Source organism: Taurulus bubalis (genome assembly GCF_910589615.1).
Source record: "Taurulus bubalis genome assembly, chromosome: 3".
Classification (NCBI taxonomy): domain Eukaryota; kingdom Metazoa; phylum Chordata; class Actinopteri; order Perciformes; family Cottidae; genus Taurulus; species Taurulus bubalis.
In genome coordinates this window covers 39,719,258-39,747,077 of record NC_136591.1, presented here as the reverse complement: position 1 = coordinate 39,747,077, position 27,820 = coordinate 39,719,258, and the positions used below count along the sequence as shown (strand labels likewise).

The window sequence follows — 27,820 nt, the reverse complement described above, 5'->3', positions numbered from 1 at the left end:
AAGGCACCAATTTCAGACTGCATATAATCTGTACACGTGTAGATTTGCAAAGCAATCTTTGGAGGTTACTGATGTTTCAACACTTCCCCTTGATGTTATCAATGAAGATATTGCACTTGCAGTGAAACTGAAACACCCACATATGGACAATGTGAACCTGGCAAAAAACGTATCCTACAGTGGCTTCAACTACAGGATTGGAATGGTGGTAGCCCATGGGTCGCTGGCTGGACTTCCAGAGTTTTGGGAAATTGTCCACATGATTGTTCTACAAGAGGAACTCATTTTCATTCTCAAAAAAATGGATGCCTGGTACCTGGAACATTATCGAGCTTATGGCTTGGTCATATCTAGTCCTAAAGAACTACGGCTTGTTGGGGTGGATGAACTGACAGATCCCTATCCTTTGGCTTACTACATAGTTGGTGGACAGCGCCTCATCTCGCTGAAGAGATACATTCATGCATAAGGTTGTATATTAATGAATTTGTGAAGATGAATTAGATGTTATGGCCAATGTTATGACACTAATATTACTGTTTTTATTCTTTTTTTTAATAGATCCTTTTGGATGGGCTGGCATGGCAGGGAAAAGGCCAGCCAAGTTGCTAGTTATCCTGAATTCTGATGACACCAGGAAGCTAATTCTGCCTGATGGCATTCCAGAGACAATGGAGCAGCTTTTGAATGAAGTCAGGAAACAGTGTGAGTTAAATGGAACTTTTAGACTGCAGTACAAAGACAGAGACTTTGGAGATGCACTCGTGAATTTGACATCAACTGCAGAACTTGAGGATTTGGCAACTGTCAAGGTCATCCCAATAATTGATGATTGCAGCGAAGGATTTGATATCACTGCCTCTAATGAGTCAGTGTGTACCCAATCAGATGACACAGAGCTCCTGTCCTCACCCTCCAGCACTGTCTCTACAAGAACTCAGTTGTGGCCAAGAGTGTTTCCAATACCAACATTCTCTTACGAAACTGAATTACAGTTAGAAACAGGAAATGCAGTGCATAAGTCAAACATGACAAGATTGTCAATGAATTCTAAATTAAAGTCAGATATCCTGGAAAAAGTAGCTGAAGAGATGTTTAAGTACAAAGCCTACCCAACAGATGCTGACTTCAGTGACGTGGCCCAAGCACTAATCAAGAAGCACCCATGCCTCTCTGAGACTGGTTCATTCAACGGTTGCTATGGGTGGAAGCAGCGCCTGAAAACTAAAATGGGCAACTACCGTACTCAGCTGAAGGGCATCGGATGTTCTGAACTGCGTGTAAATTCATTCAAGTCCAAAGCCCCAAGAGATGCATTGCCAGCAAAGAATGTCAAGAAACCTAAGAGAGGAGAGGCCAACCACATTCCTGACATTCCTACTGGAGAGACCTCAGACAAATTGGAAAATGAGAGACTGTCACTTTTAAGTGAGGTGAAGAAGAGAAACAATCGTACAGTGATAAAGTCGAAAATGGACAAGACTTTTTCAGTGCGAAGACAAGAAATTGTGGAAAAGGAATTGGGAGTGGAAGAGTTGAAAGAGAGATGGCCTGCATTGTTCTCAGTGGATGAGGTATGTGACTTTTTCAGTGGTGGCTTGTAAAGTAAACAATATTTTCTTCTATTATAAGAAACCTACTAAAAAACTCACCACATCTGCAATGCATCACGTAATGTTTTATACCATTTGCATGTGCTTTTTTTTTTTAAAGATCAATGCTGAATTTACAAGAATTACAACTGTGCCACTTCAACCGCGCTTCCTCGCTGCCTTGGACAAGCACTACGGCAGACTGATGGAGATCTTCAAAAAAAAAGGGAGGAGTTATCGGAGAGAAAACCCAGAACATACTGAAAGTTCTTGATCACGTATGTACTTGCTTTGTTTCTGTTCACCGATGCACTACCTTAATCGTTTTAGTTTCAAAGATCTTTTAAATGGTTTGCTCAGAGTATGTGTACATTAGGGTCTTGCAAAAAGTGCAATATTGCTATTGACCATCCGACCGCATGTCAAGTGAGTGTGGCACATTTCATTTTTATTTAATTTATTTTTTTCATTATCGAGAGTTGGAAAAAAAATTAGCGCAACAAAAAAGCCAACAATGTACCTAATACTAGTACCTAAAATAGTTTATTTACATAGCACTTAAATCTGGATCTTCTGAGCAATATCAAAATATCAACAAAAAAAAACAATCTGCATTTTCACTATTGAGTCGATAATCAGGGGAAATTCCTTAATCGCCCTAAATCACTATTACTGTAACTCCAAGTGCCCATTTTATGCATTGTATAGTGTTGCGTCTACCGTGAATTGTTCAAATTGGACAGCATCATTTTGCATTTTTATAATTTTGTGTGTTTGTGCTTTCACCTAGAGCTTTGAGGTGAATCTAAAAAGAGTGTGTCTGCTTAAGTGCCTGATTGTGTACCTTGGGGAAGATGGGGACAACCTTATCAAGGACTATCTGGTAAGTAGTTTTGCTTTAAACATTAAATTAGGGCTGGGCGGTATACCGGTTTTAATTTCCCGTATGATATGAATTTTTCATAGCTGTAACAACTGCTGTCGCTCTTAACAGGCAGCAAAATATATTGTTCACCGCCGAGGACACAGCGGTCGGAGCTGTGGTACATCAGAAACTGGTTTCATCAGAATAACTTTTTTAATAAGTGTTTTGTCTTTTATCAGGTTGTTCAGAAGGATGACGCTTGGTCCCAGCTTCAGAAGTGCAAAATGGCAGTGTTTGTCTTCAGGGAGGAGGAGGAGGATTGCCTCCAGCCGCCACACGACATTGGAGTTGTGATCGATGGTGTGGAGGTCCTTAATGGTCTGCAATCAGTAGCGCATGCATGTGCCATGTTGCTTGGGCTCATTTATGCTCTGAACCTGAGCTATCCAGGTGAACTCAAACACACTTTTGATGCTCTGCAAAAAATCTTCATGGAGATAGAAGCCAAAAAGATGACCCGGCGAGTGTGCACTCTGAGTCTTAAACTCTAAATATTGTTGTGCATGTTTAACCCTTTGTTATGCACAAAGGGTTTATCCCTTGTTAGCACTTCATAATAAGTGCACACTATTTAGCATTAGTATAGCAATGACAAACAATGAATTCATCATTTCTAAAGCATTATTCCAACATGAATACTCATTAGTAACTCGTTCATAAACACAGTTCTAAATGTTTCATTAAGCTTGGGTTTCATACTTTATGAATGATAGATTCCCCATTTGTAAATGAAGTATTCAGGACTTTTATATGATTAATAAGATACTTTGTAAAGTGTTAGTAAATGATACACAATACTTAATTTACAAATGGGGAATCCATCATTTATAAAGTATGAAACCCAAGCTTATTAATCAAGAATGAAACATTTATAACTGTGTTTAGGAATGAGTTACTAAGAGTATTCATGTTCATGTTGGAATAATGTTTTATAAATGATGAATTCAGTGTTTATTCATGCTTTACTAATGCTAAATAGTATTATAAAGTGCTACCCTTCTTTGTTATTGCATCTCTCATGTTAAAGGACGGATGTAAAAAACCCACTGTAATGGTGTTTAAATTGTCATGTTTAAATGGAGCCATATTGTAATTGTATTGTCCATGTTAAGATGTATGTAGATCTTTTGAAGTCTATATATTTTTGTTATAGTTATTTTTATATAAGACTATTTTTTTCAAATTAAAAAATAAAGTTGTTTTAATGAAAAACAAGCAAACATGGTTTATGGTCTTTATAATTACTTATTATACTTTGTGTGAATGTAATTTTTTAACTTTATATTTAATCAACATTTTAGCTTTCAACCAAATCAAATGTGTAACAAAGTTAGAGTGTTTTAAATACTTTTGTGTGAAGTAAAATCTTTGCTTTCATGTAATAGAAAATATGAGGTTTTTCCAAATTAAAAAATTAAGTTGTACCAAAGTAAAATAATTGTCTTTATACTAAATACAACTTTTAATTTGTATGAATGTAATTTTTTTGCTTTATATTTAATCAACATTTTAGGTTTCAACCAAATCAAATATATCATTTGAGAGAAACTAATAAATGTATGTGCAACAAAATTAGAGTGTTTTAAATACTTTTGTGTAAAGTAAAATCTTTGCTTTCATGTAATAGAAAATATGAGGTTTTTCCAAAATAAAAAATTAAGTTGTACCAAAGTAAAATAATTGTCTTTATACTAAATACAACTTTTAATTTGTATGAATGTAATTTTTTTACTTCATATTTAATCAAAATGTCCAGTTTCAACCAAATCAAAAATATAATTTGAGAAAAACTAATAAATTTACTTGTAACAAATTAGAGTAATTTTTTTAGGTTAGTCCAAAGTATCATTTTTTTCAGTGTATGAAGAATAGGGCCCAGAGCAGTTCTTAAATAACACATGAGAGGTTTAAGAGAAGTTGTCAAAATAATGATACTAAATGTGTTGTGTTTTATTATATAACAATACATTCATTAAGTGTATGTTGGAAAGATTGTTACTGGACGCTGTTGTAAAGTCATCAATCAGGACATTATTGCAAGAAGAAGCAGAGTCAGAAAATACAACATGTTAACTTTAATAATTGCAATTTCAAGTCTTCTCTCCTCAAGACAGCATGCATTTAACAGAAAACTGTTTTCCTCCAACATTGTCATAGAAGACAAATCATGAATAAAAACATTTGTTCTTATAAAGTAATTTTGGGGCATTGATTACACAGATGATCATTTATCATGAACGTGCACCAATTCCTGATCATGTGACTTTCATCCAGTTGAAACGATCACTTTAACACATAATTGTTCCTTCATTAGGTCCATTATCTGAACACATATAATCCAACAATTACTTAATGTGTATATATATTAATATATATATATATATATATATATATATATATATATATATATATATATATATATATATATATATATATATATATATATATATATATATATATGTCTGTTGTATGTGTCCACACAAGAGCTAAACATCCCACCTGTCCTCAGCATGAGTTCTCAGTTCGACCACAAGGGGGCACAACAGACTTTCAGACAGACTTTGAATACTACTGTTTATTTACTAAGTCCCTGTTATGACTGGTGAACCAAAGGGGAAAAAACACAGGACTCAAACGCACGACCCAGACAGCAGCATTAGGTGGAAGATATATACTAATATACTGTATATTGATAATGTATACATGAAAAACTTGAAAGTTCATGACCTGGAGATTGCCCCACCTCTCAGGGACAACCCTTCATATTCAGTCACATGTGACGTTGAAGACCGTTCCATAAAAATAGGAAATTACACTTCCAAGTCAAATCCACACGCAAAGAAAAAAAAAGAACGCAGAATTGTAAAGAGAAGTTGATTTGTCCATATTGTTATAAATAAATGCTTTCTAAGACATTATGATTTGTTTTTGCCCTCATTGTAATTTTATTAAAAGTGTTACTTACTGTGTTAACAAAGCGAATACCTACAACTGTATTCAGGATGACAATAACTCTTCATGTGCGAACTGTATTTGTTTTATGTTTTGTCCTAACTTTTCCCGGTGGTCCTGAATGCAACACCCAAATGGGAAGTGCACTCTCAGTGAAGGAGGATCTCCACGGGGCGTCTGTCTGAGGATCCGGATCACGTTTCTGAAGTGTTCACGTCCACTCCGATGAGAAGGAAACATCCGTTCCGTGTGTTCCGGTGATGAATCCTCGCGTTTATCTGGTCGCCACTCTGCTGATTTGTTTTACTGATTACGCTCACATACTTTTACTGAAGGAACTTTTTACTGCAGCTTGAGCATTTTTTACAGTGTGGCATTAGTACTTTTACTGAAGTAAAGTATCTAAATACTTCTTCCAGATATGTAAAGGGTTAAAGTCTGAAAATGGGCCCAATGTATTTAAAAACCTTCCATCAAAACACGTCCTTTATTTAGAAGCAGAGTTACGTAACAGGTCAGACTTGAACCCTCAATCACTCAGAAATCTCTGAAGTGAAGCGTGATGTGAGTTTGTGTCACACTTTGGTTTTAAATATGCAGTGTTGGAATCTAGTTTACGCCTACCAGAGGGGAGGAGTTGGAACAGCTTGTGTCCAGGGTGTGAGAGGTCTGCAGTGATCTTTCCAGCCCGCTTCCTGTCTCAGGAGGTGTACAAGTCCAGGATGGAGGGCAGGCTGCAACCAATAGTTCTCTCTGCAGACTTGACTATCCGCTGTAGTCTGTCTCTGTCCTGTCTGGTGGCCGATCCAAACCACACAGTGATGGAAGAGCAGAGGACAGACTGGATGATGGAGTAAAACAGGATCAGCAGGTTGAACTTCCTGAGCTGGCACAGGAAGTACAGCCTCTGCTGGGCCTTTTTCCGGATGGTGTTGATGTTGGCGGTCCACTTCAAGTCCCGGGAGATTGTGGATCCCAGAACCTGAAGGACTCCACTGCAGACACAGGGCTGTTGTGCATGAAAACACTGAGTCTGTTAAAAAGGCTGAAGTTATACAAATATTATGTGTGTTGTACTACCTCATGTCCTTAAGATGCACTTTTTGGTTTTTAATTGAGTGCAAAAGGGAATGTTTATTAAAAAAAAATGTGTGTTGGCATACTGTGATATTGTGTACTTTCTCAGGTTCAAACTGCACCACATCATTAAATTAATTTGAGAAGTTGAAAATGTTCCTTACATTGGATCTCAGCTTGTCATGAAGGGGTCAAGGTGGGTCCTGCAGCCAGACCAGTAGAACCACTGCCCCAGACCAGTTGAACCACTGCCCCAGACCAGTGGAACCACTGCCCCAGACCAGTAGAACCACTGCCCCAGACCAGTTGAACCACTGCCCCAGACCAGTTCAACCACTGCCCCAGACCAGTTCAACCTTTGCCCCAGACCAGTAGAACCACTGCCCCAGACCAGTAGAACCACTGCCCCAGACCAGTAGAACCACTGCCCCAGACCAGTAGAACCACTGCCCCAGACCAGTTGAACCACTGCCCCAGACCAGTTCAACCTTTGCCCCAGACCAGTAGAACCACTGCCCCAGACCAGTTGAACCACTGCCCCAGACCAGTTGAACCACTGCCCCAGACCAGTAGAACCACTGCCCCAGACCAGTAGAACCACTGCCCCAGACCAGTAGAACCACTGCCCCAGACCAGTTGAACCACTGCCCCAGACCAGTGGAACCACTGCCCCAGACCAGTAGAACCACTGCCCCAGACCAGTAGAACCACTGCCCCAGACCACATGCATGTCTTTATTTGCTCACAATTACTTGTTGGACCAGTTATGTCTTTCTCAACTGTGACAAAAAAGCTTTAAAGAAAGTTAATATAATAACAACGTGCGTTTGATCTTTGTCTTTGTTATTTTCTTCTGTTTTAAGTTTGATCTTTATAATTGTATATTTATCATAATTTAGTAATGTGGGTTTCTTAACCCTAAATTAAATGGACTTCTGTCATAGTAACAGAGAAATTTGCTTCCATATATTTTTACATTCATATAAATGCATGTACAATATTTGTACACTTGAATAAACAATAATCTGATACAAAGACAGTTAACATGATGCTGGGAGGAGTTAAATGTCTACAGTGTTACAGTTACAACCCTTTGAGGACGACCATGATGCTGATGAGGCCCGGGGTGAAAATGAGTTTGACACCCCTGATGTAAACCTTCAGTTTGTTCACATCCCATCAGTAAAGTCTGTTAAATTAGTTTCACCTGAATCTCACTTATGTAAAATAATAGTGAATGACTTCCTTATTGATTATGATCATGATACTTTATTTTATAATACAACATAGTACATCATTTGTATGTTGATTCAGACAACAACAACATTTAGTCTCACACATATAAAGATAGAATACTTTACAGGAAGTGGTGAGAATAAAATATCTAGGATAAAGAAGCTCTGGTGCTTTCTCTCTTTAAGACCCATGCAGAGGAAGAGACACAACAACAAATACATCAACAACAATATTCATCAAACATTTAGAGATCAGAGAAGTTTACATTTTCCTGCAGAGAAATATGAGTTCAGGTCAACAAAGATGACCATGAGCAGTGAGAGCCTCCACGACTAAACAGACACAGGAAGGAGCTCAAACATCTACACAACAATAATGAGAACACGTCAAAGCACCGCCCACAATGTTTGATTGACAGGTGAAGAGAAATCAGCTCTCGAACAATAACATCAGTTTAAGAATTAAAACACATAATTGAACCTGCTGTCCCTTAAATCACTTCTGTCTGTTTGAGTTGACAGAACTCAGCAGTGGCTCCATCATCATAAATCCCAACTCCAGCATAGAGAGGCTGAGTGAATGAGGTCTGGACTCTGTGGAGGAGAGTCATGGTTTCAGAGACGCTGTAGAAGGACAGAACACCTGCTGTGTGATCCAGGTACACTCCTACTCTGGAGGGCGGAGGACCAGAGACGGGAGCGCTGATGTTGTTGTACCGGAATGCAAAACTGTTGTTGTCACAACGTAACGCCCAAGATTTGTCATTGCATCCAAACCCACATTCATGAATGTACCCTGTTCTGCTGATATTCTTGTATGAGACTGATACATCAACTCTTCCTCCTCTCCTCTCCACCTCCCAGTAACAACGTCCAGTCAGACTCTCTCTACTCAGGACCTGACACCAACTAGTGAACCTGTCTGTGTGACTAGAATAAGACTGATGTTTACTCATAAATGTTGCTTTTCTGTTCCCCTCAGATAATAACAGCCGTGTGTGTGCTGTGTTTGGATCCAGAGTGATGTCACGTGAATACCTTAAGAATCCAGCTCTGGTCTTGGGCTCTGCTTGTGACAGTAAAACGTCCACTTCAGTCCCTGCCAGTGAGACGTTTGTCCACTCGTCCCTCAGGACGTCCTGTAGTTTATCTCTGACTTCTGACACAGCCGCCGTCACGTCCTCAAAGTATCTCAGAGGACGGATGTCGATGCCGGTGGAGTCTGTAGACTCACTGAGTGGTGCCAGTGAGGGGTAGTTGTGTAGGAACTGGTTGTGATCCTCTGTGTGTGAGAGCAGCTTCAGCTCAGCGTCCTTCCTCTTCAGCTCAGCGATCTCCTGCTCCAGCTTCTCCTGAAGCTCTTTGACTCGACTCACTTCCCTTTTCTGCTGGGATCTGACCTGCTGCTTCACATCGGAGCTTCTGTTCTCCAGGAGACGGATCAGCTGGGTGAAGATCTTCTCGCTGTCCTCCACCGCTTCATCAGCTGAGAGATTGACGGCCTCCACCTCCTGATGGAGCAGCTTCACGTCCTTCTCTCTGTCCTGGATTCTCTGCTGGATGTTTAGTCGACTCCCCTCCAGCTCTCTCTGCCTCTCGGTCCTTTCTGCTGCAGCTGAGACTGTGTCGTGGCCTTTATGGTCATCCACAGAGCAGAGGTAACAGATGAACTGCTGATCAGTACGGCAGAACATCTTCATCACCTCGTCGTGACGAGAGCAGATGTTCTCCTGGAGCTTCTTGGACGGCTCCACCAGCTTGTGCTTCTCAAAGGCAGGTGATTGATGATGAGGCTGGAGGTGTTTCTCACAGTAAGAGATCACACATTGCAGACAGGACTTGAAGGCCTTCCGTCTCCTCCCAGTGCAGACATCACAGCCCACATCTTCAGGTCCAGCATAGCAGTGATCAGCAGCAGCAGCTTGGAGTCCAGTCTTCTTCAGCTCCTCCACTAAAGCTGCCAGCATGGTGTTTTTCAGCAGGACAGGCCTCGGTGTGAAGCTCTGCCTACACTGAGGGCAGCTGTGGAGTTTCTTACCGTCCTCTTCGTCCCAGAAGCCTTTAATACAGTTCATGCAGTAGCTGTGTCCACAGGGAATAGCCACCGGATCCTTCAGTAGATCCAGACAGATGGAACAAGAGAAGCTTTCCCGATCCAGCTGAACTCCTTGCTGCGCCATTTCAGCTCTCAGTAGCAACGACTGTCTGAGTTTCACTTCCTGAGAAACGACTCTGCTTTGACTTGATCTGAACAACACGTGATGTTCAGTGAACGGGGCGCGTCAGCTCTATTGCTTCACACCATGTTGGTTACACCCATCTGTAAAGCTGTAGATCTGAAGGGGAGGGAAGAGGACAGAGTCCAGCGGCTGTGTTAGAGAGCAGGAGGAAGAGGGAGGGCTTATCAAGCTGTGGTTCATTCCAGGAAGAGGAGCGGCGCTGTGAATGTGAACTTTGTTTTACTCTTTAAAAAAAATACTTCTGCGAGTGATAAACCAGTATTTCAAGCTTCAATTTGTATGTGTGCAGTTTTATTCCTATTTGAAGAACCCAGCAGAATTAAAGCTTTCACAGCAGTGTGTGTGTGTGTGTGTGTGTGTGTGTGTGTGTGTGTGTGTGTGTGTGTGTGTTTCTTCTTCGGTCTACTACCGGTCACATACGTCACAGTATCAGGTGTACTTTATGTTGTACTGTCTTCATCTCCACTAACTATCAGGTACTGGACTAAGTACATACTCGAGGTATTTTTTACTTGCTCACTTTGCTACTTCATACTTCTACTCAGTACATTTCAGATACTCTATTGTACTTTTTTACTCCACTACATATATTTTACAACTTTAGTTAATCATAATTCTTAAAGACTAAGAATGTACATAAATATATAGTATAAGATAATTAAATACAATACATTGTTTAAGAATAAACAGGTGGCTAAATTATTACAAATAATAATAATCGTAATTATCATATTTTTTTAATATTAATGATGATAATATTACTATCTTAATTTATCAAATACTTGTCATAGTTTTGATGCATATTTAAAAAATATTTATTTTTAGTAGTTTAAGTGTTAGTAACAGCCTGTTTATCAAAACTATTAACAAATTAGTGACTCCTGTCAGTTTAGATTCGTCTAAACTTCTGCTTTTTATTCCAATATGAAGCACATAACTCGAGCTGAACACACTCACATACACACACACAGTCAATGTTTACACTGATATTAAAACATAAATAATAATAATAGAATACAGACAATAAAATAGACAATAAGAAAGAACCACGAATGCAAAAAAGGAAGCAAGAAAATCTGCTTTCCCGCTGTAGTTAGTCACTTCTGTCGGTTTGATCAGCTGGTTTAGTACATAAATAAATAAATAAATATATATATATATGTGTGTGTATATGTACTAAACCAGCTGATCTTTGCTTTCATTCTGCAGCGTGTGGTGTACTCTCCACGGATCCGTGTTCAACCTGATTCTGCTGCTGCTGCTGGCCTGCCACGCCAAAGCCGTCTTCTCAGACCCCGGTCAGTAACTAAGAGTGTGTGTGTGTGTGTGTGTGTGTGTGTGTGTGTGTGTGTGTGTGTGTGTGTGTGTGTGTGTGTGTGTGTATGTGTGTGTGTGTGTGTGTGTGTGTGTGTGTGTGTGTGTGTTCTCTATCTGCAGCGTGTGTGTTAGATAAATACATTTTATTGTTTTCTACTTTTTTTTTTTTTTTCTTTTTTTTCCTGTCAAGTTATAGTGCGTTCGGGTCGGCGTAGGAAATAGGAAAAAAATGAATAAAAATGCCACTTTACTTAGTATTTAGAGTGTGTGTGTGTTCCAGGTATGGTGCCTCTCCCTGAGACGGCCATGGACTTCTCAGATCTTCGCTCCCAGTCGAGTCGGATGAACGAGCGCGTGAGTCTCTGTTTAAATCTTCTTTGCTCACGTCGCCTGCAGCGAGTCGCCAAACAACTGGAAGATACGATGAAGCGACACGCAGCGCGAGGCTTTTCCTTCTGTGGCCTTGATGTTCACTGTAGTATATAAAAGGTCCTGCGTCCCTATGGAAACATGATGAACGCGATATATTATATTTGGTCACATTTAACTGGTTGTTGACAGGGGCTTACGCTCTCCCACACACATTTAGCGCGTCAACACGGTATATTTCTTATTTCAATTATTTGGTATATAATAATTCTTTTCTTTTTTTTTTCGCAAAATTTTAAGAGGGGCGGCGCCCTAGCGCCCTCTATTGACGCACCGCCACTGGTTCACACGTAGTTGAGCTCCCGTACTTTAGCTTAGCAGCTAGCGATGGCTTCCCTCTCGACCTCTCCTGCTCTCTCTGCTTTAGTGTGTCACATGTTTAGCCGTTCCTCCGCCTCCCTTAAGGGTACATGTAATGAGTGTAGTTTCTTTGCTATGTTGGAGGTTAGAAGCACGGCTCTGCACTAAGGAAGCTCAGTCGTTAGCCGCTGTAGCTAGCCGTACCTCTGCAAACCCCGAGCAGCCTGGAGGCTTCAGTCTGAGTAGAAGCACGCGGTTCACCACCAACCTCTTCGTGTTTCTCACCGGTTCTCCTCACTTAGCGACAAACCAACTCTGGTTCTATTCTGAGAAACGAGGAGTTGGCGAAACCTTAACTGCTTGCTGAGGATGAGCGTAAATACAGTCAGTGCCGTAACGGAAACACACGAGGCCCCCCTGCAGAATAACCCTGAGAGCCCCCCCCCACCCCCCCATATGCAAGGGATAATGTATTGTCCAGCGGTCATTATCCAAAGATAAACGAACAGGACCAAAGCTTTTCTTTTGAGGGAAATGCATTCAATCAGAAAAAAACAGCTCAAACAGAGAACAAATGTATTCCAACTGAAAAACATATGCTAGGGCCTATCGAACAGCTCAAACAGAACATATGTTACAACAACATAACAAATATGCCTACATATAGTCGATACACCGGTAGGCTACTTTCTACAGGTTTGCATTTGAATACACATGTGCGCGTCTTTTAGCAAATCTGTGTGCAAAGGCTTTAACCACGCTCTTTACATCTAAACTGCGCGCATGTTTACTCTCTATGCTAAGGATGGCCAGACCTGACAGCCTCTCTTGTGACATGGAGCTTCTGAGATATGTTTTGATCAGTTCTAGCTTGGAAAATGACCATTCAGCGCTTGCGACAGTCACGGGTATTGTCAGAAATAATTTGATGGCCGTGGCTACATCAGACACACTTGATAGTATGGAGTTGTGTTTTATTATTAGCGTGTTCGCTAAATCATGAATTGAGCCATTTTTTATTTCCCTGATGGCGAACTCTAACGCCTGTCTTAAGGCGAGCACCTGGTCTGGGAAGTCCGCGGATAAGTCGTCAGAGTCTTGCTCAGCAAGGGCACTCGCTGACTGGTACATATCATTGTCTGACTTTGACAGGAGTTCTCGTGGGCGTAGGAACCCAAACCTCCTTGCCACCTCTTGCATTCCACTGAACCTACGGGTGACCTGTGTAATGGCTATGTCTACAGTCTGGTAAAACACTGACCCTTTAAAGTGTTCCTCGGGATCCAGCAGCCTCTCATCCTCGCATAACTCATCGAAATGCCTCTTGGTGCGCCTGGCGCGTTTTTGAAGAAATGTGGGAGGAATGCCCCAGGACTGGGCAAGATCTTGGGCACTTTCTTTAAGGCTTTGAAACTCCCCTCTGAGTGCAGCAAGGCTCTGCGATACACCGGCTAGATATTCGCTTGCCTGCAAAACATCCACATTCTGTTTCTGGAGGCTCTGTGAAACAACATTTACAGTTTGGAGAAGTTTACCCTGTATAACTGTTTGGAGGACAAACTCGAAATTCTCCATGCTGTGTTTGAGTCCCTCGGCACACTCTTCCTTTTTGTTGGACAATAGACATATTTTCGTCAGTGCTTTCATCACGTCTTTAAAGCGAAAGCGGAGAGAGCGCACAGCATCATGCCGGGATGCCCAACGCGTCGGGCATAGCCGTTTAAGTGTAGGCCCTGCTTTGAAGAATCACAGAATCATTGAAATCTTTTACCTTTGTTACATTTTGGCATGCATCGTTCAGGACGAGGTTTAAATTGTGAGAAGCGCAGTGAATATAGATGGCGCTACGTTCTCTGTCTGAGATGCGTTTTTGTAGCCCGGAGTACGCCCCACTCATTGTGGCTGCACCATCATATCCCTGTCCTCGACATTTATTGACAGAAATACCCTTCTTCTCTAAAAGGCCAACTATGTCTTTCTCCAAACCAGATGCGCTTTGATCATGCACTGCATGGAAACCCATGAAGCTTTCATGTGTTTTGACCTCTAACGGAGTGTAATTTTCATCTTTTGAAATTGTTACATAGCGCAGCACCTGGCTGAGTTGATTTACTTTGGAAATGTCTTGAGTTGTGTCCATTATTACCGAATAAAATTTTGCGTCGTGGACCTCTTTCACTATCTCGTTATATAGGGTCATATCTGCCGAGAAGTTCTATAACGGATACAAAGTTTCCGTTTGTAACGGCCCGATAATCCAAGGACCCAAAAGCACAACTCAGGAAGGCGGAGGTACGGAATACGATTCGTTTACTTAACAGGTCACTACAGATTACACACAAGGAATGCTGGAGAGCTAGGTTCAAAAACACAAAACAATCTGGCAGGGGACAAGTGCAAGTGAGGGGACCTAAGTAGTGAAGACTAATGAGGGGATGTGCAACAGGTGAGACAGGGATGGGCCAGGTGCAAGAAATGAGGACTGACGAGGAGGGAGTGACTGATGAAGGGGGCGTGCAGCAGGATCTGAAATGACAGGACAGTTAGAATACAGACAGGCAGACAGGATGAAAATAACTTGAGGAAAAGTGTGGCGCTAAACCGTGACAGAATCCCCCCTCTAAGGGACGGCTCCTGACGTCCCAAAGCCATCGCCACGCTGGCGAAGAGGATCTGAGGGAGGCCTAATACTCCTCCGACATCTCCGCCCTCTCCTCATCGGCGGGTGAATTGTCCTGGTCGGAGGACGGCTCCTCCTCGATGTCTGACTCTGCCGACGGAAGAGAGGGAGCAGAGTTCGGCTGGGTAGCCCCCGTGGGCACAGGCCCCTTGGAGGGCTGGTCAGGGTGGCTGCAGTGAAACTCTCTTATGAGAGGGGCATCCAGAATGTGTCGGGCCGGGACCCAGCATCTCTCCTCTGGGCCGTAGCCCTCCCAGTCTACCAGGTATTGTAACCCTCTCCCACGACGGCGGGAACAAAGTAAGCGACGAACCGTGTAGGTAAGACCTCCATCGATGAACCGCGGTGGCGGTGGAGGCTGTACTGCAGGGACCAGTGGACACTCCCGAACCGGCTTGACTCTGGAGATGTGGAATGACGGATGGACCCGCATGGCCCGGGGCAGCTTGAGCCTCACCGCTGCAGGATTGATGACCTTCAGGACCTCGAATGATCCGATGAACCTGGGTGCCAACTTCTTTGCCTCCACTCGCAAGGGTAGGTCCCTGGTCGACAGCCACACCTTCTGACCAACCTGGTAGGTGGGGGCCTTGGAGCGGCGCCGATTGGCCGCTGCGGAGTACCGGTTGGCTGAGCTGAGGAGCGCAACTCTGGCCTTGGCCCAGGTACGGTGGCAGCGGCGGACGAAAGCCTGGACCGAGGGGCAGGAAACCTCCTTCTCCAAGGCCGAGAACAATGGAGGTTGAAACCCGTAGGCACACTGGAACAGGGACATTCCAGTGGCAGAGCTGGTCAAGGTGTTGTGAGCATACTCCACCCACAGGAGCTGCTGGGACCAGGATGCTGGAGTTTCGGAGACCAAGCACCGTAGAGCTGTCTCCATCTCCTGGTTCTTGCGCTCCGTCTGGCCATTAGACTGTGGGTGGAATCCCGATGACAGGCTGGCTGTGGCCCCGATTAGCGTGCAGAACTCCCTCCAGAAGACTGACGTGAACTGAGGACCCCGGTCGGAGACTACATTCGTGGGAAGCCCGTGAAGCCAGAAGACATGCAGCAGAACCAGCTCAGCAGTCTCCTTGGCCGAGGGGAGCTTGGGCAGGGGGACAAAGTGGGCCATCTTGCTGAACCGATCTACCACCGTTAGGATGGTGGTATGCTTGTTGGACAGCGGGAGACCGGTCACAAAGTCCAGGGAGATGTGAGACCAGGGCCGATGCGGCACCGACAGAGGTTGCAGGAAACCAGCGGGAGCCTGGTGGGAAGGTTTGTGCCGGTTGCAGACAGGGCAGGCATTGACGAATTCCCGGGTATCCTTCTCCAGAGTAGCCCACCAGAACCTCTGCTGCAAGGCATCCTTAGTACGCTGGCTCCCAGGATGGCACGTGAGCTTGGAAATATGGGCCCACTGGAGGACCTCGGACCTCAGGGTCTGGGGAACGAACAGGCGGTCAGGGGGACAGGAGCCCGGCCCGGGCTGGGCCTCCAGGGCAGCCTTGACTCGCTCCTCTACCTCCCAGGTGATAGAGGCAACCAGAACAGGGGCAGACAGGATCTTGTCAGTGCAAGGGGTGGAATCCCCCTTGTCCACAAACTGACGTGACAGGGCGTCCGGCTTGACGTTACGGGTTCCGGGCCGGTAACAGAGGGAAAAGTTAAACCGGGTAAAAAAACAGACCATCTGGCTTGCCGAGAGTTCAGTCTCCTAGCGGACTGAATGTACTCAAGGTTCTTGTGATCAGTCCAATACAGAAATGGCAGACTGGTCCCCTCAAGCCAGTGACGCCACTCCTCAAGGGCCATCTTAACGGCAAGCAGCTCTCGGTTCCCCACGTCATAGTTGCTCTCTGCCGGTGAGAGCCGCCTGGAAAAGAAGGCGCATGGGTGGAGCTTCTGGTCACTGGCAGACCGCTGGGACAGGATGGCCCCCAACCCTACATCGGAGGCGTCCACCTCCACCACAAACTGTCTCTCTGGGTCGGGGACTTGCAGGATGGGGGCCGACGTAAACCGGGCCTTCAGGTTCTGGAAGGCCTCCTCAGCCGAAGGTGACCACCGAAACTGCACTCTAGATGAGGTAAGTGCCGTGAGTGGGGCAGCCACAGTGCTATAGCTGCGGATAAACCGCCGATAGAAATTGGCGAATCCCAGGAATCGTTGCAGCTGCTTACGCGAGTCAGGGATGGGCCAGTACGTCACCGCTGACACCTTGGCAGGGTCCATCTGCACGATCCCCTGTCCCACGATGTAGCCCAGAAAGGAGACAGAAGAGGCGTGAAACTCGCACTTCTCTGCCTTCACAAACAGGGAATTCCTCAGGAGGCCCGATTGAACATGGTGGATGTGCTCCTCTCGGGACCTCGAGAAAATGAGAATGTCATCAAGGTAGACAAATACCTGCTTGTTCAGCATGTCTCTCAGCACATCGTTCACCAGTGCCTGGAAGACGGCTGGGGCATTAGTCAGACCGAAGGGCATCACCAGGTACTCATAATGTCCAGTGGGGGTGTTGAAAGCTGTCTTCCACTCGTCCCCCTCTCGGATCCGGACCAAATGATAGGCGTTACGTAGGTCTAACTTGGTGAAGATGGTAGCCCCTCGCAGCAACTCAAAGGCAGAAGAGATGAGTGGGAGTGGGTAGCGGTTCTTGATGGTAATGTCATTGAGGCCCCTGTAGTCAATGCATAGCCTAAGTGACTTGTCCTTCTTCCCTACGAAGAAGAACCCCGCACCTGCAGGTGAAGAAGAGGGACGGATGATCCCAGCAGCTAGGGAGGAACTGATGTACGCCTCCATGGCCTCTCTCTCAGGTGCCGATAAGGAGTAGAGACGGCCCCTGGGGGGGGTGGTGCCTGGTTGCAGGTTAATGCAGCAGTCGTAGGGACGATGTGGGGGCAGGGATGTGGCCTTGACCTTACTGAATACCTCCCGAAAGTCATGGTACTCCGTAGGCACTCCTGACAGATCCGACGCAGAGCTGGGGCAAGCTGACTGCGGAACTGCAGCAGCTTGTTTCAGGCAGATCAGATGGCATGATGCACTCCACTCCCTGATGGCCCCTGTGGCCCAGTCGATGTGGGGGTTTTGGCGACGGAGCCAGGGGTGTCCCAGGATTAGTGGATGCTGGGGTGACCGCAGGATAAGAAACCGAATGGTCTCCAGGTGGTTACCCGACAGGAGCATACGAACTGGTTCGATCTGGTGAGTCACTGTCCCCAGTAGGTGGCCGTCCAGAGCGTTAGCAGGAACAGGGCATGGCAGCGGTGCCCGCTCGATACCCAGCTGACGGACTAGGTCCTCGTCAATGAAGCTGTCATCAGCACCAGAGTCAATGAACGTAGCTAGGGTCTGTGATCCGTTCACGAGTAGCAGCTGAGCGTGGAAAAGGGGTCTTTGGTTGGGAGAGAGTCTTGTGGTTCGGCTCACCAGTACCTCCCCTGTTACGGGCGAGCCATGTCTTTTACTGGGCACCGGGATACAAAGTGACCAGCCTGGCCACAGTAGAGGCAAAGACCTCCCCGGCGACGGCGCTCCCGCTCCTCGCGGGTGAGACTGGTGCGCCCTACCTCCATGGGCTCAACCTCCACTGTTTGAGAGGCCAAGGTGAAGCTGGTGGCTGCCGGAGGAGCTCGGCGCTGGTTGAAAGCGCGGCGATCTGTCTCCCCCTTGCGTCGCTCCTGTCGCCTTGCCTGGATGCGTCTGTCCACTCGGGAAGTCAATTCTATTAAGCCATTTAAACTGGCAGGCAAATCAAAAGAGATCAGTTCATCTTTAACATACTCCGCTAGCCCAGTCAAGAACACCTCGCACTGTGCTGCCTCGTTCCAGTCGCTAAGGCGTGCTCTTGTTCGAAACTCCAAGGCATAATCTACCACAGTCCGGTCTCCCTGACGCAGCTCCGCTAGTCCCCCGCTTGGATCTGGGCCCTTGGAAACTGCCCCGAAAACCTTGCGAAGCTCTGCCGAAAACAGGAACGAAGAGCAGGCCGGCGTGCGTCTCTCCCATTCAGCGGTACCCCACAGTCGCGCTCTGTCAGTCAGGTGGTTGATGGTGAAGGCTACCTTAGCCTCCTCCGAGGCGAAGGTGTGGGGCTGCAGAGAGAACAGGATGGAGCAGTTTGTGATGTATGGGTTGCAGCCCTCAGGTTCTCCAGCGTAGCGCTCCGGGGTACCCACACGAGGCTCGTGTGTTGGCACAGGCGCCGGTGAGACCGGAGGTGGAGAGGCCGGACGTGGAGAGGCAGGAGACGGCGCAGCGGCTACCAGCTGGGTCAGGGCCGTCGTCAGTTGTAGCATCTGGGCGGTCATCGCCGTCATAGCCTGCTCCTGGACTGCTGCGTCGTGACGCCAAACAAGGTAAATCTTTTTCTCCTTTATATACTATTTTTTACGGTGGCGCATTGCAATCACTTAATCAGTTTATCAAGTGAATGACCTGTGATTCATATGATAGTCAGTTAAAGAGCCTTACAGTTGCTTTATTCATGTCATCATGTAATTTTGAGATCCTGATCTCGTAATCATGAGATAGGGTGTCTATTTTGTTTAACAAGTGAATGCAATGTTCTGGTAAGAGGTTTGAATTGTTTTCAGATAAATTAACTTTTTATGTTATTGTAGGTGAAGTGTCGGCTCTGCTCCACAGAGCTATCTTATATCAATAAGAGCACTTCATCAATGCTGAGGCATTATAGAGCTCGGCATGGCAATGAAGAATTGGCAGATACTCGTGAGAGTACCCCAGGTATGTTAAAATTCTCTCTAAAAATTGTGCAAAAAAAAAACATGCATGCAAAACGACAGGCTCCAGGCCTGGTATCGAACCTCCAACCCTTATTTTCGGGAGCCGAATATAGTAAGACTTAACTTCCTTAACTTTTACCATTCATTCTCTATGGTAGTCCTTATCACTACAAGTGTCATATATTTTTGGCCACAAGTGAGATTTTGGGGGCGCTGTTTCCTCCCTTGGATTAGAGGGAAAGAAACTCCGTTTCCCCCTGAGACAGACGTCCAGCAGCAGCGAGCAGACTACAGTAGATAAACAACCTGTACCTCACGGCGTCTTTTCACGGCTTGTTCTCCGGACAAACAGTCAAACATAAGTACGGCTCTTCTTCCAAGGTCTTCATGAACGGTTCTGAGTTGTATTTGTGGGTCAACTGTTTCTGTAGTTTACTTAGTGTTGTTGTTTAGCATTGGTTATAGCTCTGTTTGATGCTAGCAACGTCACGTCAGTACATTAAGGTGACGTGTAACGGGACGTATGCATGTAACGTTATTGTGTGTGTGTGTGTGTGTGTGTGTGTGTGTGTGTGTGTGTGTGTGTGTGTGTGTGTGTGTGTGTGTGTGTGAGGTGATGTATGCATGTATATTGTTGTGTGTGTAACGTTGTCAGCATTAACAGTAGTAATTTGAATCTTCATGAATCATATTCTTTTGAATAGGTAAATACAACTGTGACCAACAGAATAATGATGCTGTCTGTCTGCCTGTCTATCTGACTGTGTGCCTGCCTGTCTATCTGCCTGTCTGCCTGCATGTCTATCTGCCTGTCTGCCTGCCTGTCTGTCATAACACATGCTGTTACCTAGTTATTACACATGCTGATCACCGTTACCGTGAGGGACTCTGTCTATGAAGTGCATTGTGTTTTGCTGTGCAGGAGATGATGAAGAAGACCATCAACTTCTTCCCAGGAAGGAAGGCGGTGTTGTTCAGAACGGGTCCATCGGGCCATCTGCGACAGGACCCTTCTGATGAGGCCATGAAGATTAAAACAGACCCATCGCTCCAGGACAAGTCTTGTGCTCAGAGACCGGACCTTGTGAGGACCAATGCTCTCTCTCTGGTCCTCCAGCGTGGAGGGGATGTGTCAGACAGACAGGAGGTGATGGGGGAGTATGTGCTGCAATTTGGAAAGTACAAGGGGAAGTTATTCAGGTGGCTCCTTGAAAACGACATTGGCTACACCATTTACCTAATGAAGAAGGTAGAAGAGGAGGAGAGAGACGGTACATTCAACCCTCAAGGACACAGTAAGGACAGCCTGCTGTCCTTTCTGGATTATGCCAGGAGCTTCCAGGAGGTGGAGGACCTGAGGGAGTACCTCGTCTCCAGGAAGCCTGCTTCACCAGCGGCAACAGAGGGTGACACTACTGTCGGCTTTGGAGCCAGGGCCAAGAACACCTGGGGGCAGATCTGGGAGAGCAGGGCTGATGGCTATGCGGCCTTCGTTTCAAGAGTGAAGTGCATCAGAAACAGCAGGATGTACAACCTGCAGCAGTACATCCTCAAGCAGCAGAGGGCTGAGTCCTGTCCACCACCTGCAGCTACTTCAGCGCCTACAACGCTAGGTCAGCTCACAAAAGCATGCAAACACAGTTTGTTGTGAACATTCAGTGTCCAAACACACCTCATGTTAATGTTTCATCTCGTAGTAATTGAGGAGGACGAGCAGCTGGAGAGAGAGATGCTGAATCTGTCTCCGTCCAAATTCCACACTGAACTAAGTAAGTGGATCTACTTTAACAAACAGAGCTTTCATACACATGGTACTGTACATGTAACAATCTAATGTCATCGCCTGTGCTTTCAGGGCCACCAGCAGCCGTCTCCAGGACCCCGGCTGTATCTTCACCAACAGGTTTCAATCAATCAGTGTGGAGGAGGATTCTGTGTTCACCAGAATTCCCCTCCCATTACTGTTCTCTCTCAAATAGTTTGTTGTTTTGGCCGTGTTCAGGCCTGTTCTCATGCCTGTGTTCTCTTACTCTCCTACTAACTGAAGGATTTAACATGTCACCGATGATGGTAAGTGTTTTCCTTTTTTTTTTTTTTTTTGCATACTTTTTATTATCATTCCAGGATGTGGCATGTTAGCCTACATATACATATGTAGGCTAACATGCCACATCTTTTATTGACAGGTTGTGTTTATACTATATATTGATATAGTTTCTGTGCTTTACCTGTTTACAAACACAAATACATTGGTTTTCGTTAAATAAACAAAATCGCTACTTGCAATTAAAGTAAAGGACATTTTCAGTGTGCAGAAGCAACAGGTAAAGACACACTGAACACACACACACACACACACACACTTTGTGTGAAGAAAATGACGCACAGTTGTTTTTACAGCACACAGGACTAAGTCGCCGGCTACCGTGACTGTTTCCAGACCTGCTGAGCCAGATGAGCCCCTTGTGGCTAAAGCTCCAGTAAAAGGTAATCATCTTACTCTCCTCCTCACGTTCCACCGTCCTGGAAGTCGTTCTAACTGTGTGTCGTTTCTTTGCTGTTCTTTGAATCCACAGTGAAGGCTGTGCTGCCGGTCCCTCCTCAGCTGCTCGCCATCGGCCCTCAGCTCGTGATAGCAGATCAGGAACCCAATGTGTTGATGCAAAGTATGTAGTCCTTGTCACAGTTCAGCGTGCATGTTCTCCTGCCCACCCTGCTGCACTCACTCCCTTCTGTATTACCTTGTCAGCTCTATCACTCTCACCGGCCCACTCACCTATTTCCCCTTCAGTCACTGCCATATCGTTCTCTGTGTTAAGCCAGACCATCCAGCACTTCAGTGTATATTCTCTTATTGTACATGTAATGTTGTATTTGGTTTTACATTTCTTCCATGTGCAGCTCCTGCCGTCTCTGTCGATGCTCCACACCAGCTTGCATCCTCCGTCCCTGCTCATGATCATGACGTTGCTCAGTGGAAGTGCTCTCAGCAGCAGAGGCTGTGGATGAAGGCGGAGCTAGAGGCGTTGGGGCTGTGGCCGGGTTCACGTCCAGTACGTCACCTAATGAACATGCTGTCCCTGTGGCGTCATCCACCTCAACCCGAGCTCATAGACGCCGTCTCCGAGCTGCCGTCACCAAAGTACTTTCAGCTTCACCCTTTTTTCATCTGGAAGCCGGAGCACGCGCTCATGGAGAGGGCGAGGAACAATTACGACCTGCCTTGTCTTTACGGTTGTCCCAACCCTCACGTAGCATCGTCCGGCATTGGAAGGCCGAGGGTCATTATTGGCACCGGCTGTCAGTACTACATTTTAGCCTCCCGGCTCACCTGCAGGGGGTGTGAGAAGTACTGGCATGCGGACAAGCCTCAGTGGCTGGAGAAGCTCCCGCAGCGCTTCCGCAACATGGTGCCGGCGTTCCTGACGCACAAAAAGGCCGTCTGCAAGTCAGTGATGGACGAGATGAGGCGCAGCGGCAGATCACCAGAAGACATGTCCGAGCAGCTGACAGAGACGCTGCATCTGAAATATGAGAGGGCTCACCTGGCCTACCTGCTGAGTGTGCAGAACGTCAGGGACGCTGAGGCCGGAGTCTACGGCCAGAGAACCATCACCGGGCTCCTCAGACAGGCCGACGCTCCAGAGCCATTCGGTGGATACTCTGACGCTGACGGCTGGTGTGGAGTGTCCATATCTTCACACTACCTGGTGCATTGTCTGGTTCGTGAGTACCGGCGGCAGCATCAGCACCTCACTCTGCTGCTACAGGGCACCTTCGGACAGACACTGAGGTCCGACCACACCCGCAAGGTGGCGAGGAAGGTGGTGCTGTCGTCCGGCACCGTGTCTTCATACGCCATCATGAACGAGAACTGGATGATCCTGAGCTGGGTGATGCTGCAGTCAGAGTGCGACCGGTCCCTTCATCCCATGTATGAGGGTCTGTCTCAGCGCTACACTGCAGCTGGAGTGGAGAAGGCCGGCTACCAGTGGGTGGACAGGTATGAAGAACCAGTTTAGATTGAAAACTTCATTTTTTGTTTTTGACTTGGACGTTATATAGTTTTGTTGTCTTTTTTATTCAGTTTAAAGTGTTTTCTGACTGAAAAGATATAAACATGGAAAACTTCAGGTTGATTATTTTATACTGTAAAACATATTGAGGCTGAGTTTGTACTTAGGCTGTGAATTTATTTCCCATGTTTTAGGGACTGCTGTGCTGCCTTCAGGGTCCTGCACCCAGGAGCTCAGGAGCAGCTTTCATGGGACTGCTGGAGGACCTCAGAGGCCACGTCTGGAAACCTGGCTAACAACAGCGCCTCAAGGACCAAATTCAACACTGACATCACCATCAAGTTGGATTTGTTTCACTGCATGCGGCGCTTAACCAGAGAGTGTGTCTCAGAGCATCACTCGCTCTACAGCTCTTTTTGCCAGTTCCTCTCTGCAGCCTTCCTTGTTGTGGACCAGGGAGATCTCCAGAGGCTCAGGGAGGCGTACACCTTCTGTGGTATCTCTCCTGCTAATCCCACCAAGCAGCACACCAGAGAGCACTGCAGGACAAAGGTGCCACAGCCCAGAGAGCTGCTGCAGAGGGTAGAAGACGTCCTGCATCACTTCCACCTCGCAAAAGATGCCAACGATCTGCTCCTCTTCAAGTCCTCCATGCTGAACATGTGGAGGATTCAGCGTGTGCACATCCTGAGAGGCTGCCTGAGCGACCCGGGGGAGGTGGGGGAGGGAACCCTCTATAGGTTTGGTGGCACCTTGCAGTTAAATCACACAAAGGGCGAGGGAGCTGCTGTACCCATCTGGATCCCTGTGAGAGGCACCTCTCAGCAGGAGGGCTTCCACTCCCACCAAGCCCAGTGGGTGACTGGGAACCGGGTGTCCTGCGAACTATTTCAGGCCCAGGCCATGACGGGAGTGGTGCGCTGGAACTTCCAGAGGCTGGTGGACCTGAAGCTGCCTGGTGTGTTCGACCCCCGCGTTGATAGCAGAGCTCAACATTTTGTCTTCGAAGGTGACGGCAAAGGCAAAATATCCAGCTCTGCAGATCACCGACAGAGACACAGGGGAAAGGTTTGGACTTGACTATGTGGAGCCCGGCTGTCGTCCTGTTCCTCTGGACTGGGAGAAGCACAAGTCACAGCCAAACATGGCAGCTGCTGTCGCCATGGAGACGGATAATTTCCCTCAAGCTGCAGATGCCACAGGCTGTCAGGTAATCCAGATGAATCCCCCGGTCAATTATCAATAACTATTATCAGATTGTCAATAACTATTGTCATCTCCATGTGATGCTTTATTTCAGGAGACCAGTCTCACTGTCAAGGAGCCTCCACTTGCAGCTGTGCGCATCCTGTCTTTCCAGCAGGGGTCTGAGGCCAAGTTCCAGCCGCCCTTGATGTCGTCGTCTGCCACAGGTAGCTTTCAGATGACCTCTCATATAGACAGTTAGAACCAGCAGCGGACATAATATCAAGACAATCGTCTTAATATGTTGTTTATTAACAATAATCATGAACATATAAAAAACATATCGCCATATAATTGTATTCTAACAATAGACATTATAATAAACATGTGCTTTAAACATTGTATTTATTTACAGCACCGCTGCCCGTATCCTCCTCTCCTCGAGCCACTCGCACCGGATCCATCAAAACCGGCGGCATCGTCCAAGTCCTGGACCACAGCCGGTGGACAGGAGCCATGAGAGCTGCCATCAACGAGCTTCTGATTAAGCACCACGGAGCTCCACGCATGCTGAAGCAGGTGGATGATGACTACGCTGCCATGGTCCAGAGGTCGTGCACTGACCCAAACACTTTAATCCACCCCACCACATGCCAACATATCTCCAGATATGTGAAGCATCTGGCCAAAAAAAAACAAAACACCAGCTCCTCTCTCAACACCAGCCCAGAGAAGGTGCTGGAGACTCAGCAGCTGTGGCAGAGTTTGACCTCCGGCAGCCAGACGGTCAGTGTGCCGGTCACAACCCTGCCTGCTGCCACCCTCAACCCTCCACCTGTGGCTGCTCCCCAGGAGGAGTCACTGAGCCGGGATGCAGTGGAGAAGCTGGTGACGGAGATCCTAGAGAAGCAGCAGCAGCAACAGCAACAACAGCAGGAGAAGAAGAAGAAGATGACGAGGAACTGTTTAGCCTGCGGTCAGCCAAAGTCGCGTTATCTTGCTGATGGTTCCTCTGTTCATTTCTTCTATCAATCTAAAACTGTAAAGTATTTCTACTGCTCCACCAAGGTCTTTGAGGCCTACGCAGGCGAAGGCCTCAAAGACCCCCGCATGTCCTTTGAGAACTTTGCAGCGTCTCCTTTCTTTGAGCGGGAGCTGGAGGCCTCAAAGCAGAGGGGGGCCGAGTGGAGGAAGGTGTCAGAGGAGAGGAAGAAGAGGACGTCAGCGGTGGAGCTGCCGACAGGTCGCCTGTGCCGGTTCTGCCACCGGCCGCTGAAGCAGGGCCCCAGCAGCCCTCACATACACAGCAGCTTCCCTGGGGAGAAGGGGAAGTACATCTACTGCCCCTCCAGAGTGTTCTCCCTGTACCAGGACCAGGGCATGGTGGAGGAGATGACCTGGAAGGACTTCACAGCATCTGCTTTCTATGAGGCTGAGAGGGACAGGTGGATCAGAGAGAAGAAGAAGTGACATCATTACTGCACAGACTGTGTTGTTCACATTCAGATTCTTTGTCATTGTACATACAAGTACTGAGACTGTGTTGTGAGACTGTGCATTTTAGAATTCAGCTGTGTTTTACAATAAAATATCTTGAAATCATCACTTTGACTGTCTTCAATGCACAGAACATTAAATAATCAAACATTTAGATATGATCAGCTGCACACGTGCACAGATGTGTAAAATAAACATCTGTTGTGCCTTATAAGTACATCTGCAGCATGATCTTTGGAGATTAATATCTTATTTGCATAATTACATCACAATAAATGATAAAAGCTTGATTATTTGTTTTGTGTTCTGCTCACATTCTGGAGCTGACAATTTATTTGGGTGAGGTGGGAGTCAAACCGCTGACTTTGTGTACCGTCTGGAAAGTCCTCTATGGCTATACGCGGCTGGCCTCTTGCTGTGAGGCAACAGTGCTAACCACTACACCACCATGTCGTCTTATGTCTATTTGATATTGTTTGTAAGAATTACAGTCCTTTTATTAAGCTTTTGACAAAATAGTTCCTTTTGGCTTGCAGTTCCTAACAAGCAAGCAGTGGATGAGGCAGTGGTCAATATGATCATCAAAGACTGTCAGCCACTCAGCTTTGTTGAAAATGAGGGATTCAGGGAGCTCCTGAAGCTTATTGTACCCTCGCATGCTCGACCCAGCAGGAAGGTATGTTTAAGAATTTTAATTATATGTTTGTACTAACTATATAACTATATTTTAGTGGTGTAACAGTATTTGTATGGTTATTTTCAGACCATCAAGGACTTGGTGAGCCAGAGATATGAGGAGGAAAAGGAGAAAACCAAAAAGGACCTCCAGAGTGCTGTTGCTGTTACTTTAACAGCTGATATGTGGACGTCCATGAATATGGAGGCATATCTAGCTGTTACTGGCCACTATGTGGACAAAGAAAGCCATGAACTCCATTCATCAGTCTTGGCAGTGCAGCATTTTCCTCAGAAACACACTGCAGAAAACATTGCCACGGTTAAAAGGAGCCTCATGGAGGAGTGGGGCATAGCAGGAAAGGTCAGGTGTCTTGTCACTGATGCAGCAGCAAACATGACTGCATGTGCTCGAATGCTGCAAATACGGCATACCATTTGTATAGCCCATTCCCTGAATTTAATTGTGAGAAAATCATGCGATCAAATCCCAACAATAACTGAAATACGCAACAAAACACGACACATTGTGACATACTTTCGATCGAGCGTGACTGCTAAAGAGAAGCTCACTCAAATACAGCAACAGCTGGGAACACCGGGCCATAAATGAATAAACGAGGTGCCAACACGATGGAACAGTACCTACCAAATGTTTGAAAGAATGACTGAGCAGAAGGAGGCAGTCTGGGTGTCACTGGCCTCATTAAAACCTGACATCACTCCACTGACTCCAGAAGAATGTCAGATCATTGAAGAGATGCTCAGGGTTCTTGTTCCTTTTGACCAAGCTACAAGAGAACTGTCTGAGGAAAAAAGGGTCTCTGGGTCAAAGGTCATTCCCATGATGAGATAATGCTCCACATTGAGCTTCAACGTCAGGCCACAACAGTGACACAAACAGCTGCTCAGCAACTGGCTGAAAACCTGAGGAAGCGGCTAACTGACGCTATTTGCGGCA

At 46.1% G+C, this 27,820-nt stretch overlaps 3 protein-coding genes across 3 annotated transcripts; 2 read left to right on the top strand and 1 right to left on the bottom strand.

Moving 5' to 3' along the window:
* Positions 1–7,798: 7,798 nt before the first annotated feature.
* LOC306734660 (tripartite motif-containing protein 16-like) lies at positions 7,799–9,994 on the bottom strand. The gene has a single exon (XM_079216026.1). It carries the CDS (start codon positions 9,959–9,961, stop codon positions 8,273–8,275), a length of 1,689 nt encoding a protein of 562 aa, XP_079072152.1. The 5' UTR covers positions 9,962–9,994; the 3' UTR covers positions 7,799–8,272.
* Positions 9,995–19,759: 9,765 nt separating this feature from the next.
* LOC306734487 (uncharacterized protein) lies at positions 19,760–21,935 on the top strand (the record flags this gene model as incomplete). Its single annotated transcript, XM_079215844.1, has 5 exons — positions 19,760–19,848; positions 20,409–21,099; positions 21,184–21,255; positions 21,342–21,556; positions 21,927–21,935. Exons 2-5 carry the CDS (start codon positions 20,412–20,414, stop codon positions 21,933–21,935), a joined length of 984 nt encoding a protein of 327 aa, XP_079071970.1. The 5' UTR covers positions 19,760–19,848; positions 20,409–20,411.
* LOC306734486 (uncharacterized protein) lies at positions 21,848–24,582 on the top strand (the record flags this gene model as incomplete). The annotated part of the gene is made up of 4 exons (XM_079215843.1): positions 21,848–21,973; positions 22,063–22,152; positions 22,388–23,489; positions 23,697–24,582. The coding sequence occupies exons 2-4, from the start codon at positions 22,146–22,148 to the stop codon at positions 24,580–24,582; spliced, it is 1,995 nt and encodes a 664-aa protein (XP_079071969.1). The 5' UTR covers positions 21,848–21,973; positions 22,063–22,145.
* Positions 24,583–27,820: the final 3,238 nt, after the last annotated feature.